This window comes from Plodia interpunctella, chromosome 8 (genome assembly GCF_027563975.2).
Source record: "Plodia interpunctella isolate USDA-ARS_2022_Savannah chromosome 8, ilPloInte3.2, whole genome shotgun sequence".
Taxonomy (NCBI): Eukaryota; Metazoa; Arthropoda; class Insecta; order Lepidoptera; family Pyralidae; genus Plodia; species Plodia interpunctella.
This window is the reverse complement of record NC_071301.1, coordinates 10,870,298-10,891,439: the sequence shown is the minus strand read 5'-3', so window position 1 is coordinate 10,891,439 and position 21,142 is coordinate 10,870,298. Positions and strand designations below refer to the sequence as shown.

The window sequence follows — 21,142 nt, the reverse complement described above, 5'->3', positions numbered from 1 at the left end:
TTGTTTTTACAATAGGGTTTGTTTGTTCAGATTTCATTGGAAGGTACATTTTGCATTTTCTATTATTCAACCATACGAATAACTAACTATGCTACAGAGTCGCTACAAGCAACTCTTGACCACATTTAGCTGTTCTTCCAGAAAGCATAATTGTTTTTACCTATTTATTTCATCAATAGATAATATTTAAAGATGACACCTAATCCTAACTGTGAAAATGTATGACAAGGTTAAATTTAAATAGGTGATAACTAATTATGTACGTATGTTGCAGGTGGAATAAAATTCACGTGCCAAAGCAATATATAATGATAATGATAACATTTGATAATTTTATATCTCAGTAGGTAAGTATATAAAGATAAACGTGCTTCATTCAGCAGCTATAAAGCCTCGGGATTTTAAAACTTTTTATGCATGTTTAATGAATTTATGGATGTTTAAGTATGTCTTAAGGACACAGATTCAAATCCCATGTAATCCCCAGATCTGTGTACCTTTGACTCAGTAGTAAATCTGAATCAATTGGTCGTTTTCACTGAACACCACAGTTTTTCAGTTGAAGACTCGAATCAAATATTAGAAGAAGTTAAAGAACATCAGTCTCATTGTTAATCACTACCTAAATAATGCGGAACGTAAGTACACTTGAACGAAAAATAAATAGGTGCATTTACACACGGCATTTCATAAACATTAAGTAGTTTCAACAAATAAAGAACTGTAAACATTGGTACTTGAATAAACATAATATAATGTTAAGAATTTTAGTTATGCCTGATATAATCGAATTGTATTTTGTAAGCTACGATTATAATATATAGTACATGCTAGACATACTTACACGTATACATACATACGCACATTGTTTACCGAGAAATGAAAGTCACAGATTCTAACGAGAGGTTATGTTGAGACCCGAAACATTAGTCGATAGTCGCAAACACACGAGTTGTGGAATCGTACTTTCTTCCAAGTGATACGTAGTGCTTATATTTTCTTATATTTTCGGCCAGTCTGCATTTATAACTTTTTCAAAAAAGAATACTTATTGCAGTCATGTAACGGTTGTATGCAGCAGGTTCACATTTATTTCGACCAGTTTATCATTTATAATAAATAATATCTAATCAATTTATTAACAAATTCTTTAAGGAAACAATGGATTTTCATACAATTTTTCAGGTCGGTTTTTGTTCGACTTCGATTACGTACTTTCACTTATAAGTTCAAACAAGTAATTTTAGCCTCAGAGGATCCCTAAAATAAGTCCTTATGAGGCCGATGAATTCGCCTGAACATTCGACAGTCAAAAAATTTCAATTCCAGAAATATTTATTTATTTGTTTATTAATTTATGTACACAACAGCAGTTCAAATATAAAACTTACAAACAGGACACTAAGCGCTACTTATTTTTGTATTGAAAACGGTAGACGCGCGATAGAAAAATGGATAAAAAGAGGTAAGTACCTATTGGCCTGTAATAATAAGAAAAAGCATTGACTATCTTCTGTATTATGTTTTTAGCATATTGTGAACATTGGTCCTGTGCATGTGCTGTGTAATCGTAGTCGTCGCGCCACATCACGGTAGTTATTGACAAGACTAACATGCATATGTCTTAGAAGATATTTTATATCAGCGAATATTTACCTAGTATTAGTTGATAAAATAGGATGAATAGATAATTAAAATTTCCTTGGAAATTTCAATGGATAACTTTGTATATCTCAGTGTTGTGAGTATTGCCAATAGCTTATCTTGTTTTCATCATAAGTTTTTTATTTATCTAATCGATTTTGGTACGCAATATGACGTTATATATTACTAAGAGATAACTATCAAAGTAGGTAATCCTCATTAACATCATCTGTTTGACCAATTGGTATATTATCTGATTTGTGTAATGAGCCATTTGAAGTCAGGACCTGCAGCTGGCAAGGCTGCGCCCACGTCCATATAAAAAAATGGCAGAAGGTAACACGAATACGGGTTTCTCCCAAGATGACATTGTCCCAGAATATAGTGCCAATCACGAAACACCTGAAGAAAATATAAAGAAGAATAGTGTTATACAAGATAGAAAAGTTAGCATAGTCGTCAATAGTTTACCTAATGGATCTGGAGACAGGAAGGGTAGTATGCCAGGACCCAGGATGAGTAGGAAAGGCAGCATTTTGGAGAAGCCCATTGATTTGGACGACATCCTGATCAACGAGCTAGGACAATTCGGGAAATTCCAGTTCATAAGCATGCTGTTGGTCGCCGTCCCTATCATCATGTCGGCTTTCATGAGCGAGTATATCTTCTCCGCTGCTGCTATTCCACATAGGTAAGTTTAGAAGTTGTCTAGTAAAATTATTCTATCAATTTTCAAGTAACTCTCAAAAATTATTATTAAGTATTGTAGTACAATTTATCTTTATCATTATAAAAATATTTTTTCATATTTAAATGGTTTCGTAAGACATATCACATATGCATTTTTTACTAATTATTGCTGCGTGGGTTCAATTCTAGTTCGATTCCAGAATTGTTTTCATCTCAATATTATTTTCTAAATCAGTTAGTTCACATTTCAGATGTCTAATTCATGAATGCGGGGAGACGAGCGAGAACGCCGTATTCGACACTCCCAGCCTGCTGCCTGCCTTCCCCGAGGACGAGAGCTGCAGGCGCTACTCGCCGCTGGCCAACGGTACCCTGGCCACTTGCCCCAGCACACTGTTCCACCAAACCGACCTGATCGATTGCGATGGTTTCGTCTACGAGAGGACTAACTCTGTTGTTTATGATGTAAGGAAAGCGCTTATTATACTTAAAAATAAATACAGTATGTTTTAAATATTTTTTTAATTTGCGTGATCTAGCCAATGTTTACTTAAATTTAATTTATTTCGCAATATTAGTTTTTGGGAGAGGCTTATGTTCATCAGTGGACTTCTTGTGGCTGAGATGATGATGATGGTCAATCATTAAAAAGTGTTATATTATTTTGTTCATGTTTCTCTTAAGAATGAAGTTTACTAAACCGAATACTATTAATTGTAATTAATTCAATATGTTTTCTTATAGTTCGACCTTGGCTGTGAAGATTGGCTACGTGCACTTGCCGGCACCCTCAACAGCGTAGGAACCCTCCTTGTACTACCGATCACTGGCTTTGTCTCCGATCGTTTCGGTCGTCGAGTCGCGCTCATAATCAGCGTGTTCAACCTCGGCCTCATTGGCCTCATCCGAGCCTTCTCTGTCAACTACCCCATGTACCTCGCCTTGCAGATCCTACAGACTACTCTCGGAGCCGGAACCTTCAGTTCATCTTATATTATATGTAAGTATCAGTAGTACACTCTCTCATATCAGCATGTTCCGTCAGCACGGTCAGGGTAAAAATTTACCTATAACTATAACCATTGACGTCAACGTTCTTTAGGAATGTTAGTGTTGCCTATAAGCTGACTTAGTTAATGTGTCCCTTTATTCGACATCTACGGAAGGATAAAGATTGGTCCTATTCTAAAATGGAATCACCTTCCACGTTTCTATCATGTGGGGTGACAAAAGGACAATTATTTTTATTAGAACAATATATATAAATACTTTTTTAGATTAACTTTTATTTTATCTTTTTCATTTTCAGTGACAGAACTGGTCGGCCCCAAGTACCGTGTGGTAACTAGTGCAACATGTTCATCCTTATTTGCGGTTGGGCAAATCGTATTGGGCTCCGTGGCATGGCTCGTGCAGCCGTGGCGTTACATGATCATGACTCTCCACATTCCTTGCTTCCTTATCATCATTTATTACTGGGTCCTGAATGAGAGTGTAAGGTGGCTACTATCCAAGAAGAAGTTCACCGAAGCGAGAGCTGTCTTGGAGAAAGTAGCCAAAGTGAACAAGAAGACCATCAGCGAGAAGTCTATGCACGCTTTGATGAACCCTCCTCCGCCGTCAGTCACTGTTGATGATGTAAGTGATTTTTTTTAAGGCAACTATTTACTTTTAATGCCAGTGAATACAAATATTTAATAGCACTTACATCAAGCGATTATTAGTAATGTTGACATTTAGTTCTAATATTATAAATGCGAAAGTCTGACTACATATCTGTTGTCACACTTTTACGGCTAAACGGTTAAGTAGATTTCAATGTGGATAGACATTTAAGACCTGAGGCCAAAAGCTACTAGATACAGGTAGAGCTGTAGACAACAGCCAACATTATATATTCAAATTTCTATCAGCAGGCCCCAGCTCCAGGTCTCTTCTCCACAATCGTACGTTCTCCGGTGCTGCTCCGCCGCGTGTGCACCACGCCCATCTGGTGGGTCACCACCACTTTCGTGTACTACGGCCTCTCCATCAACTCCACCAGCCTCTCCGCCACTAACATGTACCTCAACTACATCCTCACCTGTGCCATCGAGATCCCCGGATTTTTCACCGCAGTTCTTATCCTTGACTGTATCGGGAGGAAGACTACCTTGTCTATTGGCTTCTTCCTCAGTGCCGCCTGCAATATCGCCTTCTCATTTATCCCAGACAGTAAGTACATTTTCTTTAATAATTTTTTCGAGATCGCAATATGGTAGGTGTGTGCGTGCGTACGTGATATAAAATTTTATATTTTGATTTCATCTTTTATGTATAGATTTGTTTGATTTATGGGATTTTGTTGTGTGAAGTTTATTTCATGTAATAGAAATCTTAGTAACGCGTAGCTTCTTTCTTGTCCAGTCGAAATTATTTTCGTAGCCACGCTTATGACCACTGTAATAAGTAGATTATAGAATAATGAAAAAAATAAATAATTCAAAATGACTGAAAACCCTAAAATAACAGACATCTGATCGATGTCTCACAAAATTTTTGAAAGTACCTAGTTTGTAAACAAAAATAAATTATATACCTATAATTTGAATGTGCTAATCTGAACCTACCGAAACGTAAACTAATTTATGAAAGATTAATCGATTTTTGATAACAGCAACATCGTTATCTTTATTATCAATCGATAGTACAATTTAACATAAAAGGGGTTTGAAGATTTGTGGCATACCTACTGCCGCCATTTTGATTTTTTTTCAAAATCGCGGCCAGCCATAAAACGTATATAAATCGATAGCTGAGATAAATACCAACAAAAAATATTAAAACAATGACCCTCGTAAAGTGTCAGGTTTCTGAGATAATAACCGTCAAAGTTGATCACGTGACATCCATAATTATAAGCAAGGGTATGTGTTCTGATGAATAAAGATGTTAAAAAAAAAACTTTTAGAACAAATATGTATGTTGCATTGTATCTGGATATATTTTTCAACTTAATAACATATTTTGTGACCATCTATGTGTGAGTGCAGTATCGTCATTAGATTTAATATGACATTTGATATTATAGGGTAAATGAAAGTAATAGGTACCTCTGTAAAACCATTTACTACATAACACAAGATAGGAATAATCATAAAATTAAAAATTCTCTTTACGTTTATATTGTGGCATAGTTTTATGGTTACCTACTTACTACAATTTCTCTTTGCGAAAATAGTTATATAAACCTGGATTTCTTTTTACATTGGCACAAAAGGGAAAACAATTAGAAGTACAGTTTCGGAACAGTATTTTTATTGCCCGATAAACAATTTAAGGCATCATGCTTTTAGTATACACAATTTAAACACTTTTGAGACTACAAACACAAAAATCACATTCATAACATCAATACAAAAAACACTTTTTGACTTTCTTATACACATAAAACAAGTAATAGTTAATTACTTCCTCCGCCACACTCCCCCCACCCCCGCTTGTAGTGTGTCTCGCTTGCACATTAGAATAATACAATATATAATCTATTTTCTTGTTATATATAACACCTAAAACAATACCTAATGAACAGTACGTCTCCATTGACTTTTTTGTCGTAGTATGAAATATTCTTATTAAGTACATAGTAGCCGCAACATGTAGAAATATCATGAGGCATAGTTATCTATGTTTTATTATTAATATTATCTATACCTATTAGAATATTTTGTGTATGTTTACACATTGTTATACCAAATAGATGGGTTTATAGTCGCTATTAAAAAAAAAATAGAAATCACGTGATCAACTTTGACGGTTATTTTCTCGGAAACCTGACACTTTATGAGGGTCATTGAATTAATATTTTTTGTTGGCATTAATGTCAGCTATCGATTTATAAAGGTTTCATGGCTGGCCGCGATTTTGAAAAAAAATCAAAATGGCGGCAGTAGGTATGCCACGCTCCATAGTAAAATCTTCAAACCCCCTTTACATAGATATATATTATTTATCAATAAGTCATAAAATAATTTAATATGTATCTAATCAAAATATTTTAATAAGTGTAGTCGCAATATTTTGTTATCTACTAGCGGCCTATCCCGGCTTCGCTCGGATAAGAACATAATAAATTAAATGTAAACCTTCCTTAGGAATCGCATAATCTATTGGTGAGAACCGTATGAGAATCCGTGCAGTAGTGTTTGAGTTTATCGCAAGCAGACGCGGCAGCGGACTTTAATATGTAAGATAGTTAATGAAAAGATTGCGACAACTATACTTAACAATGACGAATATACGTACATATTTGCTAATAAATAATTTGCGTATTATGTATGCTAGTATATACCTATTCCTTAAAAAACCTTAACTTGCAAAATATTAACAAAGTGTTGGGTGGCACTGTTTGGGTGGGTATAGTGGGTACTTATTAGAAATGATTTGGTCCAAATGTACTTAAAACTGACGGATATAAATAAAGTAATTTAGCAATTACTTTATATTATATACACTATACCCACCCAAACAAGTGCCACCCATCATTTTCTTAATGTTTTGCAAGTTAAGGTTTTTTAAGGAATAGGTACCGTTAATACTCCAGTCCAGTCCTAGATATATACTTTACTCCAGTCCAGACCTAGGACGAATTAAATCAGCCATAAAGGCACACAACTCTTTTGACTTTATCAATGTTGGAGCAATAAATGTTTCCTTCTCTCCAAACTCCAAATTAGTTATTTCAAGGATTTCAGTTTTATTTCTGAAGGTTTGTAATTTGTATTTCCTGAAATAATAAAACAAATAAATACATAAATAGCATTTCGAGTCAGCAAGTCTTTGCGAGTGCTGTTACCAGTCAGGTACGGGGGCACACCGATAGCGCTGCTGTAGTGCCACGGTTAGAATCAATTTACCCTAACACCTAGACATAGTTAAAATTAATTCATTTTAGTATTACTAATTTAACCAGTAATACTCGTTCATCTTTTGATCCTTACTTCCAGCCCTGCCCACCCTGAGCCTGATCGTCTTCCTGCTGGGCAAGTTCGGGATCTCCGTGGTGTTCACGTCGCTGTACCTGTTCACGTCGGAGCTGTACCCCACTCAGTTCCGACACACGCTTCTCGCCTTCTCCTCTATGATCGGCAGGATTGGCTCCATCACTGCGCCGCTCACTCCTGTGCTTGTAAGTACTTATTCTTCAAAATACCTTGACCCTTGATTTATCTTCAAAATTTTCAACAAGATATTAGGAAATTTTATTAAACACAGAAATGTGTCCTACAAAATGTACCTACTTGCATTGGGACACGCACTCTTTGACAACATGAGCAACTTGGCCAGTCGTGGCAGTGCACCTGCTTATCACTATCTGTATGACAACGGTTGACTATTAGATAATGCTTTTAGGATTAAGTCCGTACTTTTACTAATTGTATTTTGTGCATCAAGTTTAAATACAATAATAAAAGTATAAAGACAGGAGCTTTAAATAGTACTATGATCACTAGCCCCTGACCTGCGCACCAGCAGATCGCCCGCATTGTATTTTAATTTCCTTTTTTATTACAAGCTTTTATCTACCTTGCAATGTATGTAAGTGTGTATGTATGTATGGTGGGGTAGATTCGTGTAACTTTAATTTTGTAGCAATTTATCTTCAACCGATTGAGTGAAATTTTGTACTCATGATGTACATGATTATACATGAGGCATTATTATAATAAGCATGAGCTGATGGTGCACCCAGGAACGGTTCTGGATGAGGGAACTCAACAGTTTACTGTAAGAACATGCTTTTTAGTCACGTATCAAATGCAATAAGATTTCCCCGACAACGATAAAAGCTTGTGTCCAAAATTACATTTATAAAACTTTATATTTTTTTACTGGAAGCAAGTATTCTTTACGCAATATCTAAATATAATACAAATTCAAGGGTCAAGATTTAAAGAGCGTGTGAATCTTCCAGGCGACGTACTGGAGCGGCATACCGACCATGATGTTCGGGGCCATGGGGCTGCTGTCTGGAGCGCTGGTGTTGACCCAGCCGGAGACGCTGGGCACGAGGATGCCGGACACGCTGGCCGAAGCTGAGGCCATCGGCCGGCCCGAGTCCAAGGTCAGACAGACCACGTGATACTCGCTTTAGTTTTGTAACAACTATTTATCAATGTCGCGGATGCTTCGACGCGTGACATAAATTATATTAGAAACGATGCAAAATATTAATTGCACATAATGAAAAGTCTGTTTCCACATTTTACATAATATTTTAAATTCCAACGGGAGTTTAGAATTTTATTATAATGGAATGTGCACAGATGAAATTATGTAAGAGAAATGCTACAGATATCAAGTAGGTACTTAAATATATAAAATGTGCAAAACGACCTACCTAACTTATTGATTTATTTATATTTGTTTACAATAATATTAAGTTTTTTTAAATTATATTTTATATCAACTTTCTCTGGTACGTATTATTTAGAAGCATATATTTAATTTCACCTACCCTACAGCCTACCTGCCGGGATCAGGAAAAGTAAAACGACAAAATATCAAACGATAAAAATGAAACCTTATAATTAATATCAAAACAATTGTACATATTTAATTCATAAATATACGAAATTCAAAATAATTAATTGAATTTATACAACATACAAAACACAACAAGACTTACAAATTAAATATTTAATACACTAATTTTATTGAAGTCTATTTTTATTGCAAACAATTTTCATAATAAGTATAAACTGTAAGTAAGTAGATTATGAAAATGTTTTATATTATTATTGAAATGATGAAGCATGACAAAAATACGTAAGTATTTGCAAAACCAAAATTGATGTCATTTGACCATACTTTTGTTGTAATACGAAGATCATCAAAATTACATGTAAAAAAACTGTTAAAATATATTGACAAGTAATTTCTTTTTTTAATTAGATCAGAACTGATGTTCAAAGTAAAATAAAATGTCTTCCAGAATATTATTTGAAATGACTAGGTAAAACCTTTTCGATTAACAATTAATTTTATCACCTAAACTAGGTATTAGATTCTAGACGATTAAAATCATTCACATTATGATAACATTGAATAAGCATGAGCAAATAATAACGAGTGAGCATTTTCAAAACTACCCTGTTCATTTGTACTGTGTGTATCTAGTATTTAAAAATGTCTACTATGTTTTTTCATTGATGATATTTACAGATGCACATCATCAAATATAGCTAGCTATGCTATGATCTCGATGTGAATAAAATAATTCTTGCGCGTACCTAAAGTATGTTATTTGGCTTACAAGCAGTTACACAATTTTCGTAATTACTTATTAAAATACACAATCGGTATTATTCCTTTAGAGTTAGTAATATTACACGCATACACTTTAGCGGCGCCTTAGTTATGTTAAAAGAAAATTTCCGCAAATTAGAAGTGACATACGAGTTTTCTTTTTCACACACTGAACACGCCTATCTATCTCCATTCCTCATTGTGACAAAGAGATGCGACGTGACGCGAAATTATCAAATGTATAATAAAGTATCCTATATGGTCTAAACAGGACACAGGTATATTATGTCCATATTTTTTTTATGGTCGCGTCGCATTGCGCCGCTTTATATTACTGAGGACTACCTGTGAGCGACGCGCATCGTCTAGTCCACGATGATATCTGGCGGTCGCTTGGTCCGGCGCGTGACCATACTCTCCGCCTGCGCGACCGTGTCCGGCAGCCGCAAGTTGACCGTCTCCGGCATCAGCAACATCAGCAGGCCGGACGCGCCGGCCATCACGCCGAAGATCAGATACGGCAGCGACTCCATGTAGTCCGCCTGAAATAAATGTAACAAGCAATTACATTATTCTTGGTAAACCAAGAATAATGTAATTGTGTCCGCAATAATCCGCATGGTGTCCATTTTTCTATGCACATCAGTGACCAATCCGAAAACTCTCATTATTCCTTATTAAATCCTTTGTTGATGTAAAAATGATGACTTCATTAGAAACTGCCAACTAATGAGCCCGAGTAGACTTTGCGCACTCCGGTCTAGTGAGCAAATGAGTCATTGATTACGAGAAGAAACCACAGCCGTACAATATAACATAATAAAATGTTGGCCAGGGCTGCTCATGACCAGGCAGTAGTACCTGTCTCTCGCGAGCATTCCATGAAAGAATATATCTTGCACCTACCCTTAAAGTGACATACCGACCCAACAATCACTACTTAACGAAACTACCAAATACTCTCAGATTACATGATGAGATGAATTAGTGATGAGACATTTGATCAGGAGGTGATATTTCTACAAATTTGAAGTATCTTCTACTGATTCTACTGTAAGTTTGTACAATATCGGACCAGGAGCGGGGTCATCATTGCGGCGATCACGCCGAACCTGCCCATGGCCGAGCAGATGCCCATGGAGACGTGCCTCGCCACTGTGGGGTACAGCTCGATGGTGAACACATACAGCGACGAGAAACATTGGCTGATGCAGAGCTTGGACATCAGGGTGCAGCCCAATGTTACCTGCGCTAAAAAGGGAAACCTGTACTTATTTCTAGAGTGGATAAATCTGTGCCAAGTTTTAATGGAAAGTTTGAAAATATTGTATGTATGCGTATTTAATTTTCACAGAAAGTGTTCTTATTTTACAAATACCATTTTTATTAAACCTAGCCCTGAACTGTTGTTGTACAATCAAAATGTACAGTTTGATACATGTGTCTGGATTAAAGCACTACATATTAAAATCTCTTATATTAAATCTTGGTCTGAATTTTAGCACCAAATTATGTTTTGCTAATGCTTTCTTAGCACATATACTTAGATTTTTGTAATGTAATAGGTAGTTTTAATGTAAAACGAGCAACCGGATCACCAGATGGTAAGTAAACACTTCTCTACCCAGCAACAACTGCAATACGAAGGACATCAAGGAGGGCTGAAGGTCTATCAGAATAAGAATCTTTTCATATAAATATCAGTTCGCAAACTCTAACATAAAAATGTTCGAAGCGGTAAATACTAACCAGAAGAGGCGTCTGTGGCGCTACAATAGATCCGATTCTCCCGAACATGGAGCAGATTCCCAAAAGCCGATGTCTGGCCTCCGTGGGGAACAGCTCGGAGGTGTAGATGTAGATGCTGCTGAACGCCATGCTGATGCAAAGCTTGCCCACCATCGACAGTGACGTCACCAGCCATTGCAGAGCTGTAATGTGTTACTATGCTACACTATGCTACAGACTACTATCAATAGATTATAATATATTTATTGAGATCCTTCAAGAAACTATAACTGTATGTGATTTCGATATTCTACAAAAATTAAAAATGTTTAGTACTTATTAATATACTAGAATTTCGAAAACTAAATAATATTATACAAAAATTAAATTAATAAAAAAGTGGATTAAAAAAACATAAATACGAATAAAAATAAATTTTTATATACTTAGTGATGCTAGCGTAATATTTAACTGCATTAATAATGATTCATTTACTTTATTATGATATTTTTATTTATAATAAATTCTTTAAAATTATCTTATGCTTACTGGCTCTCGATATGAACGGCATAGACAGTAGAGAGGACCCACAAATAAAGAACGCGGTCATGATGGTGGCTTTTCTTCCGAAGCGATCCAGGGTCAACACGCTGACGCAGTACCCAGGGATCTCCACCAGCGATGTGAGCATGTAGTTGACGTAGCGGTTCCCGGCCAAGGACACCGAGTTGATAGACAGTCCGTAGTAGATGAACGTCACAGTAATCCACCAGAAGGAGCAGATGCACAGTCGAGAGACCATGATCTTAGATTTGAACATCTTCCTAGTGATGGATTTCTTTTGGTCCCTTGGAGGAATGGCGCCTTTAATTATAAAAAGAATAACGACTATTATTAAATTAAGATTTATCATATTCAGATGTGTGATGATAATGTTCCTATTATAACAAAAAGGTGTTTTTAATTTCCCGTGGAATATGAGATGGGATCAAGACCATAATCTTGTAAAATATTACACTACCTGTTAGTTATTATCATTTTAATAATATATTTTCATGGAACAAAACAATTTATCTATTTATAAGGTTTCACCTTTAAATATTGATGGCACCTCCTTCGGCTCCTCTGTCAGCTGCCTCACCGATTCCGGTTTAAGTTTCTTCTTATTTATCTCAGCAGCCTTGAATATGATCCCAGCTGCTTCATCCTTCCTCCCTTTGCTCAGCAACCACCGCACGCTCTCTTCGAGGAAGAAGTAGTAGAATATGAACAGCAGCGACGGCGCGTACAGGACTCTGGTCAAGGTTCTCCAGTGAGGAATCGCCCACGCTATAGCTGCGAGGGTCACCGACCCCAGAGCAAATGTGCACGAAATAAGATTGCCGCCGAGAACACGACGCTTCAAGCCCACCATTTCAAGAGCTGAAAACACAACAAGTGCTTTGGGACACGTCGCTTGTACAAAAGTACCTATATAATTATTTTCCTATTTGTAAGTTATATAACACAGAATTACACGAATTATGTTGTGTATGAAGAAATGATTACAAAAAGAGACTTAACTTACCGAGAATGAACCCGGAGCTGTAGACGCCTGAGCCGAGCGTGGCGTCCAGGAACTCAAACACGAGGTAGAAGATGTAGTTGGGGGAGAAGGAGCGGATCAGTCCCATCGCGCCGGCTGACACGGCTGTCAAGATGAACGCGGTGCGCCGACCGAAGCTGTGAACCACGTGAAGAACGACTGATAACTCCAGATGGTAAGAAAACAGGTATACTTACAACAGAACTAGAAGTTGGGTGGGGATCATGCGTGTTAGTCATGCGGCAGTAGCTTAAATGTGACAATTTTGGTTGTAAGGTCGGATGTGACTGACTATTAATGGAAATGATCATTTAGGAAGTAATAGTGAAGAACAAATCGATCTAAACAATTATGAAGAATCACAGCAACGACTTAAAATATCACATTAATTGGCAACGAAATATAAATAGGTACAACCCAAACATTAAACCTAACATTATCTTTACTTGAACTTGGTGGGAGAGCAGAGCTACGGGAAAAATCTAGTTTACGTTATAGAAAAGAAGATTTTCTTAACTCACGTGTCTGAAATGTATGCGGTGATGGGCAGCGCGGCAAACAGGCCAACGCTGTGGATCGTGCCCACCAACGTGCGCTTCCAGTTCTGGCACGCCAAGTCGAACTGGAAATGAATACGAGCAACTAGGTATACTAAATATTCAATTATTGTGTCGATGGCATAGGTCGCAGGCCCCAGCGTATAATCTTAATCTAAATCTTATTCAACAATCTTAAAATTTTGTTGATTTGGCTATCTTACAACCGGTCACCTGCCTGACGCCATTGTTCCTTAGACACAGAAAGGTAACCAACCAACGCAAGAAAAAAAATTGGCAAATAATCGTTATTATGATATTTGTTAAGAAGAATTAGTTCATCAACCTCACTAAATTGATTGTAAAATCGCCGCTATTACCGCCGGATTCAATGCCTCCACGCAGGTTGGCTTTACACGAGGATGACTGTACACCCATATCTAAATAATGATTATTTTTACGATGTACGTAGACATATGTCTAGATATGTCAAAAATATAATGTCTGCATGACGAAGGTCTTATAAAACACACACAAATTTATTGAGTTCACTTTCTACGGTAGCATCGTATTGCCTAACTATTTTAGCCATCATTTAATCAACATAAGTATACAGACCTATACTCAGTTCAATTATACAAATTACAAAGGTATTGTATAACTTGTGATTTAGGGAAGCTAATCAAATATATTGTTTATTAATTGTATAATAGACAGGCAGCTTCTGCAGCTAATGCGTCTATACCAGGTAACGTTGAAAGTTTTGTAGTCAGTTCACTTTATGACTTTAATTTTATTATTTTGTTTCTTAGGTGTTGGATAGGGCTAACTTGTTAAAGTTCAGATAGATTATCGCAGCAGTTAGGTAATGATATTTTATCAAAAAAGGTCATAAATCTTTTCAAAAATAGACAAACCTCAGAGACAATGGAGTCGTCGTTCTCATAGACCCAGGCGTCGCAGGATTCAGTCTCATTGTAGTGGAAGTCCTGCGAGGAGCAGCTCGAGCCTATGGGCCGTAGTCTCTGGCACCGCCCCCCAGACTCGGGAAAGGCCCATAAGCCCCAGCCGTTAGTTTCGTATTCTGGGGGGCTGGACTCGCATTGGGGCACTTCGCATCTGGAATAGTGGAAACCTATTCATTTGCACTGAAGAACCCGATGTATATAGTGGCGTCGTATTGGTCCTCACCAAATAGTAAAAATATCATAATATATAATCGTCACCAACCCACTAATGTACCTTGTTTCTCACAATCTATCGCCGGTATTGGCTAACAAAATACAACATCAACTGCGCAATAGAAAACGTTATACATATCCAGTGTGATCTGGTAGGAATTAGTGTTTTCTTTATCTGTTATGTCGATATTTCAAATGTTGAAATCGCTTGACTATTAATTCACTAGCGTACTCACAGTATATCGAATTATATGTTTCTTCCACAAAATCTTTTGAAGTTTTAAGTTCAAAAGTTCTATCTACCCTTCGGAGTTACTCTATTATTATAAAGGCGAAGTTTTGTACTACGTTTTGGGGGTAATCTTCGGAACTCAATCGATCTTTCACTAGAAGTAGGAAACTAGGTATATTATTCGTGGGAGTCATAGGGTTGTGAGTGACATAGAAGACTTTTTATTACGATATCTCCACGGGACTGAAATCTAGTTACGTTGCCAGTGTAGTCAATAAAACATATTTTGTGATTTCAGATTCCGCAGCTTCAATCTGAAGTAAATACTAGCGAAGGAACAACTTGGAATAAAAATGTCCAACCAGATACATCAATGTAACCGCTGGATCAGACAGAATTTCGCAAGAGACATCGTGTAGATATATTAAGGATAATCCAGGCATTAAGCTGGCGTAATGCAGCTCTAACGAAGCTCATCCTGTTGATCCTGTCCCATAAAAACGCAGTTGGTCAAAGTCTGACAATTCCTGTCTCGCATGTCAAATCTCCACAAAATAGATTTGGCAACTAAATCTTTTTATTTATATGATAATTTTTTTTTAATTATTTTAGCGTTCCGAACAAGGAACCCTTAGGAAAAAACTTTATTTGAATTTATTAAAGTTTTAGAGAAAAGGCATTTTATAAAAACCTAATTAATATTCATCTACTGATAAGTATTTCTATAAAATCAAAAATCAAAATCATTTATTCAGAAATTAGGCCTTCACATGCACTTTTTCACGTCATATTCTAAATTAAATTATATTTACCAAAGCTACGAGCTAAAGCGACCATAGAATAGCATTCTTCTGCGTATAATATACCTACAAGTGAAGTGATATGGCAACTGTCTGTCTATACAAATTAACTATAACGGAAATGTAAAATTAATAATTATAAAGTAGAAAACACGTGTTGACCACAGTTTTTAAATCACGTGTTTTAGTAGAAATCGCTAGAAATCGAAACTGAATGAATTTATGATCGTTGGCCGATCCGTCTGACATACCTATAGGTACCTCATAGCATTTAATATTCCAATTGATCCTCCACTGCCTGCAGTAGCTTTTGTTTGACGTTTGACCCCGGGTTATCGTGGTATATCTGTTCAAAATTTCAGCAATATTGGTCCAGCGGTTTAGCCGTGAAAGTGTGACAAACTTTCGCATTTATGATAAGTTTAGATATAAGAATTTTTGGTAAGGTTTATCGTTGCATAGAAATGCGTGAAAAAGTTTCACCCGTTTGGGGCCGACCCCGCATCATAAAGAAAATGAAACAGTACCTATTGGTTGCAGGACGAGAGCAAACGCACAGATGAACCGACGGGACAGTTAAAACTAATAAAATAATAAAAGCTAGTAATTATCCTTACATATTATAAAACATAGTATTTGTTCGCGATAAACTAAAAACTACTGTACGACTTCATGCTGTTGTTACCAATAGATAGTGTGGTTCCTGAGGTGTATAATTTATTAAGTTTTTACACCTGCCACTAGTAATAATGCGAGTCGGACTCGCCCATGAAGGGTTCCGTAGCAGCAAGTGATATAACATATTGGCGTATATTGAATGAAAGATAAATAGATGTTTTTATGACGTATAATAAAAACTATTTACTAGATCTCGTTCAAACAAATTTTCGGCGGAACAATTTTACATAGTAATGTACATCATATATTTTTTTGAGTTTTATCATTCTCTTATTTTAGAAGTTACAGGGGGGGGGGGCACACATTTTACCACTTTGGAAGTGTCAGTTTAGAAAAAATATACACCATACGTATGGATTTGATAAAAACGAATTCTGTTCTAAGTATGGGCCTCCAAAATGTATTTTTTTTTATTTTTGTATAAAATCTTAATGCGGTGTACAGAATACATCTACTTACCAAGTTTCAACAGTATAATAGTTCTTATAGTTTCAGAAAAAAGTGGCTGTGACATACATACGGACAGACAGACAGGCATGGTGAAATCTATAAGGATTCCTTTTTATACCATTTGGCTACGGAACCCTAATACAACAGGTATAATAAAGGAAAAAAGTATCAATAACACATACTAAGTACCACATTGTGGAAATGATAAATATAGGAAACAGCTCACGACACAGTTTTCCTGTCGCCTAGACGAGACATAGACGAAGGTTAAGGTCGACCTCCGCGCCATTGACTGCTCGTCTCCACCGCATGCTCTCCGATTATGTCCTGCCAAGTATATACCTAGCGCCGCACTTCCGCTTTATTTATTCCAAATAGAACAAGTAAGTAGAATTTCTAGAAGTTTTTTCATAGCTCTTAGTTTCTTCTGAGGTGGTACTTTGCTGTGTGTCTCATGTCGTGACAATCGGTTCATCGGAGAAGTAAGTATTAATTATCATCTCTATTACTACATAGGTAATATAAAAACAAAGTCGCTTCCCGCTGTCTACAATAGGTATATGGTTCGATCTTTAAAACTACGTAACAGATTTTGATGCGGTTTTTTTTAATAGCTATTGTGATTCCTGAGGAACGTCCTATGTGTACAATTTATTTTGCTTATACCCGAGCGAAGAAAGAAAGAGCGAGAGAAATAAGATTAAAGAAAAAGATTAGAAAATATCATGGATTTTTGATTTTAATATCGATTTTGGCGGTTGATCTACGTATATTAAGGTCAAGTCATATAGGAGTATACTAAGTTGAAAAGAAGGTCAAAGGAAAACGAATTCAAAATACACATATTTTTTGCTTCAAATTTCCTTTCAATTATTTGGATGAGTTGTGCCCTTTTCCGGGTTACTGCCACAGAATATAAATCACATTGTCATCTTTTCCCTGTTGACTGTTTGGTACCAAGTCGTATACAACGGATGACTCATTTGCTGGAGTGCTCAAATTAAGATTAACAAATATTATTTTGTAAATATCTAATCCATAGAAAAATGAGTTCTCTCTGGGGTTTTGTAATTGAGTGATTGTCTACTTATATACTTTTAGGCGTGCCTGCAACCGTAGGATGAAAACTACTGGACCAATACAGATAAAATTTAATTAATTGACTGTTTAGTTTCGCCAGAAGTAAATTATACAGATAAATGGATGATGGATCTCAGCAAAACATTTTATTGTTGTCGTTCGGGCAATTACGGCCTGTAATTGTTTCGTGAAAAAAATAACGAGATAAATACAGACGTTTCGGTTGACTTGTTTTGAGCGCAGCAGGTTGATACACAATGAGAAGGCAGGCACTCAGTTGAAGATACCGCCACGTCCTACGTAAACCAGAAAATTATGTGGGAATGTCAAAATCCTCATCAAATTTAAGAGCGAGGCTGATGTCGATGGAGCTCCTTCCATTGCTATCTCTTTCCACAGCTCACCGACTGATGACCCTGGCTTCTCGAATTTGCCAAAAAATGCTAAGAAATAAATTGAGACACCGAAAACCGGACGAACGAATAAGAAGAGGAGAAAACATAGGAACGCGATCACTAAACCCAATCCTCAATCAGATGAACAGGCGCTAGATGTGCTCATAGTTTTGCATATCACTGTTATATTTACACGGATGAGACACATGCAAACACATCTTTATCCCTTACTTACAGAGAAAATTAAAAGTCTTAAAATTTTAAGGCGATGAACGAGACATTTGCCTAAAATATATTTGCTATAAATGTAAATTGCGATAAGTCGTTAAGAATTAGTTGTTTGTTGTAATATGTCTGTTGCTTAATCAGTCTGATTTGGACAACAGAATAAAATTTTACCTTCTATGAGTAATTCCAAGGATCACCCCCTTACAAACACTTCTTCTTTATAGCATTAACTTAAATTTCCTTTTTTATTTATTAGTGTACAAGTACATTAGTAAACATTCACTCACCTGTAGTTCAAATCGCTTGCAGCAAATATGTACTGTCCGTTGTAGATCGAGCTGAACAGAATAGGCACCAGGATGTAGCAGTAGATGTGCACCTGGTACCGGCCGAACTGCCCCAGCTCGGACAGGATAGCATCCAAGTCTATGCTATCCTTACTGTGCATCTTTTATTTTTTTAAAAACTTTTACAAGTGCATGATTCGTGCGTCAGCACAGTATCGCGCGCGAAGACATTCTGAACGAGGCAGTCTTGTGGATGGAAAATATTGTAAGTAAAGCTTGTGTCGTAGATAATCGGTGATTGTACAAGTAAACTCCAAATTATCTCGGCTACCTATTGTAAACACGGGTAAAGAATGACTGTAAATTGACAATGACTTGACAGCCCCCGCGGTATAGGGTTTGTTTGAGTGATTGAACGTGATTGCACACTATGAAGTTTGAGTGTATCTTTTTGATGCAGGCATAGACCTTTTAATAATGAACGTGAGGGTAGATAATAAGTATCAAATCCTTACGGACATATTTAGAGTATGTAACGTTCTTGATATATGTAAAAGAAATTTTGGTTCCTGAATTTCGTTCTGTGCCTGTAATCAAGGTCCGTCGAAAAACGATCTCTTTTCATATTGATGTTGAAAGAAAATAAGGTTACAAAACATAACAACAAAAGAGTCTAAACATTTCAGGGATTTCATTTATTTACATCTGTCGACCTCGGTGGCGCAGTGGTAAAGTGCTTGTCTCTGACCCGAGGGGTCCCGGGTTCGATCCCCGGTCTGGTCATGATGGAGAATGATCTTTTTCTGATTGGTCCGGGTCTTGGAGAGATATATATGTATTTGTTATAAAATATAGTATCATTGAGTTGGTATCCCATAACACAAGTCTCGAACTTACTTTGGGGCTAGCTCGATCTGTGTCATTTGTCCATATATATTTATTTACTTTACTAATAGTTAGATAAATTTACATTTAGGTAGGTAAGAACATACTTTGTGTTTGCTATAAATATTCGTATCATGATTTCCATCTTTAAATTGTTCCATTCGTTTACATTAGCAGAATTTTATGAGTCAATACAAATTTCTAGCCATTTTTCATTGCAATGTGACAAGCGGGACCAACATCGTTACAAGCATTCCAAATAAATCAAGCGTTTCTTTATCAGTCAATCAGGTGATTCAACTCATTGACTGTGACGTCACTAAATTAGTTAAACATAGATAGGAACATCGATCTCAGATAGCACAAACGTCACAGCGGCCGAAACACAACCAAAACAGCTCCTGTGAAGCCCCTTGCATTCTGAGCAGCAGAGATCTCTTCAGAGGTGGCCCACTTGCTCGGTTGCTATGCTCCTTCCCACGGTCCAACGTACCCTTGGTGATATTCTACATTTTACACCTCCCGATGTACCAAATATCCAGCAACCAAAAACCAAACATTTATAACAGATACCTACCTAACTACCTACGTAACTATAATTATTTACTTCATTAGTAACAAGTTTATTTGTTTTGTTAGACAAATTAAAAAAACCCCTACTTTCAATATTCATTTCGCTACTTGAACGGCTGAACCGATTTTGATAAAACATATCTAAGAACCGCCGCATAATAATTAGCTATCAAATAAAAATAACTGAACCCAAATCGGTTCACACGTTTATGAGCTACAGTGACACGTACATAGACATACACACTTAGCGGTCAAACTTATAACACCCCTCTTTTTGCGTTAAAAATGCATTCATTTTGTTACTTCTTTTTTGGGGTTCTCAAAATTACTATATTTTAGTTTTGATATTTTATTTATAATGTTCTTATTTACTCAAACTTCATTTTGAAAATGAGAATCCATTCATGGTATTACCTATCCGTCATGATGATCGCACGACCATAAAAGCACTCTCTTTAAGGTCTCGCGAACCCATCGACCTAGACCCGAATATCGACAACAACATAAAAATAAAGATAAGTTAATTTGTATTGTATTTCGCCATACTAAATATAAATATTCTGACTGGCCTTACAAGTATATACTTATAAGGTAGGTATACCTACTGGTAGGTAGTTACAGTTATTTTGGATTCTGACGACCTCGCTGGTGTAGTGGTCACCACGTGCGTCCGCTATCTGAGGGCCCTGGATTCGATACCTAGCGCGAGCAAATATTTGCATCTGCGATCACATATTCACAAATATGTTTCTGCCTTTCCGGGTGTATTGTACACGTTTCTGTGCTTGTATCCATCGGACCCGCGATACAAGCTTAGTACTTAATGTGGGCTGTTGAGTGTTGTCTATTTATTTATTTATTCGGTACCTACTTACTTAATTAT

General features: G+C 36.5%; 2 protein-coding genes across 5 annotated transcripts; one reads left to right on the top strand and one right to left on the bottom strand.

The window, feature by feature from the left end:
- Positions 1 to 1,892: 1,892 nt before the first annotated feature.
- Positions 1,893 to 8,787, top strand: LOC128671867 (solute carrier family 22 member 3-like). 2 transcript variants are annotated; one of them, XM_053748683.1, is made up of 7 exons: positions 1,893 to 2,335; positions 2,586 to 2,799; positions 3,079 to 3,334; positions 3,644 to 3,972; positions 4,248 to 4,548; positions 7,320 to 7,501; positions 8,288 to 8,787. In XM_053748683.1, the coding sequence occupies exons 1-7, from the start codon at positions 1,971 to 1,973 to the stop codon at positions 8,453 to 8,455; spliced, it is 1,815 nt and encodes a 604-aa protein (XP_053604658.1). In that variant the 5' UTR covers positions 1,893 to 1,970; the 3' UTR covers positions 8,456 to 8,787. The 2 variants fall into 2 exon arrangements, with proteins under 2 accessions (XP_053604658.1, XP_053604660.1); XM_053748685.2 differs by having other exon boundaries at positions 1,894 to 2,335; positions 4,251 to 4,548.
- A 751-nt stretch (positions 8,788 to 9,538) lies between these two features.
- On the bottom strand, positions 9,539 to 19,241 carry LOC128671868 (organic cation transporter protein-like). Of its 3 annotated transcripts, none has more exons than XM_053748687.2 (8): positions 18,802 to 19,241; positions 14,388 to 14,589; positions 13,456 to 13,556; positions 12,917 to 13,071; positions 12,442 to 12,771; positions 11,899 to 12,213; positions 10,697 to 10,872; positions 9,539 to 10,163 (listed from the first exon to the last, which is right to left on the bottom strand). In XM_053748687.2, exons 1-8 carry the CDS (start codon positions 18,960 to 18,962, stop codon positions 9,987 to 9,989), a joined length of 1,617 nt encoding a protein of 538 aa, XP_053604662.1. In that variant the 5' UTR covers positions 18,963 to 19,241; the 3' UTR covers positions 9,539 to 9,986. The 3 variants fall into 3 exon arrangements, with proteins under 3 accessions (XP_053604662.1, XP_053604661.1, XP_053604663.1); XM_053748686.2 differs by lacking the exon at positions 10,697 to 10,872 and adding an exon at positions 11,371 to 11,552 and having other exon boundaries at positions 18,802 to 19,238; XM_053748688.2 differs by lacking the exon at positions 9,539 to 10,163 and adding an exon at positions 11,371 to 11,552 and having other exon boundaries at positions 10,740 to 10,872; positions 18,802 to 19,239.
- Between the last annotated feature and the right edge of the window lie 1,901 nt (positions 19,242 to 21,142).

Coding starts and splice junctions, on each gene's coding strand:
- LOC128671867 (XM_053748683.1), top strand. CDS start 1,971: ATGGCAGAAGGTAACACGAATACGGGTTTCTCCCAAGATGACATTGTC. Junction 2,336..2,585: donor GCTGCTGCTATTCCACATAG/GTAAGTTTAGAA, acceptor TTCACATTTCAG/ATGTCTAATTCATGAATGCG. Junction 2,800..3,078: donor CTAACTCTGTTGTTTATGAT/GTAAGGAAAGCG, acceptor GTTTTCTTATAG/TTCGACCTTGGCTGTGAAGA.
- LOC128671868 (XM_053748686.2), bottom strand. CDS start 18,962: ATGCACAGTAAGGATAGCATAGACTTGGATGCTATCCTGTCCGAGCTG. Junction 13,557..14,387: donor ACGACTCCATTGTCTCTGAG/GTTTGTCTATTT, acceptor ATTCATTTCCAG/TTCGACTTGGCGTGCCAGAA. Junction 13,072..13,455: donor ACCGCATACATTTCAGACAC/GTGAGTTAAGAA, acceptor CGTGGTTCACAG/CTTCGGTCGGCGCACCGCGT.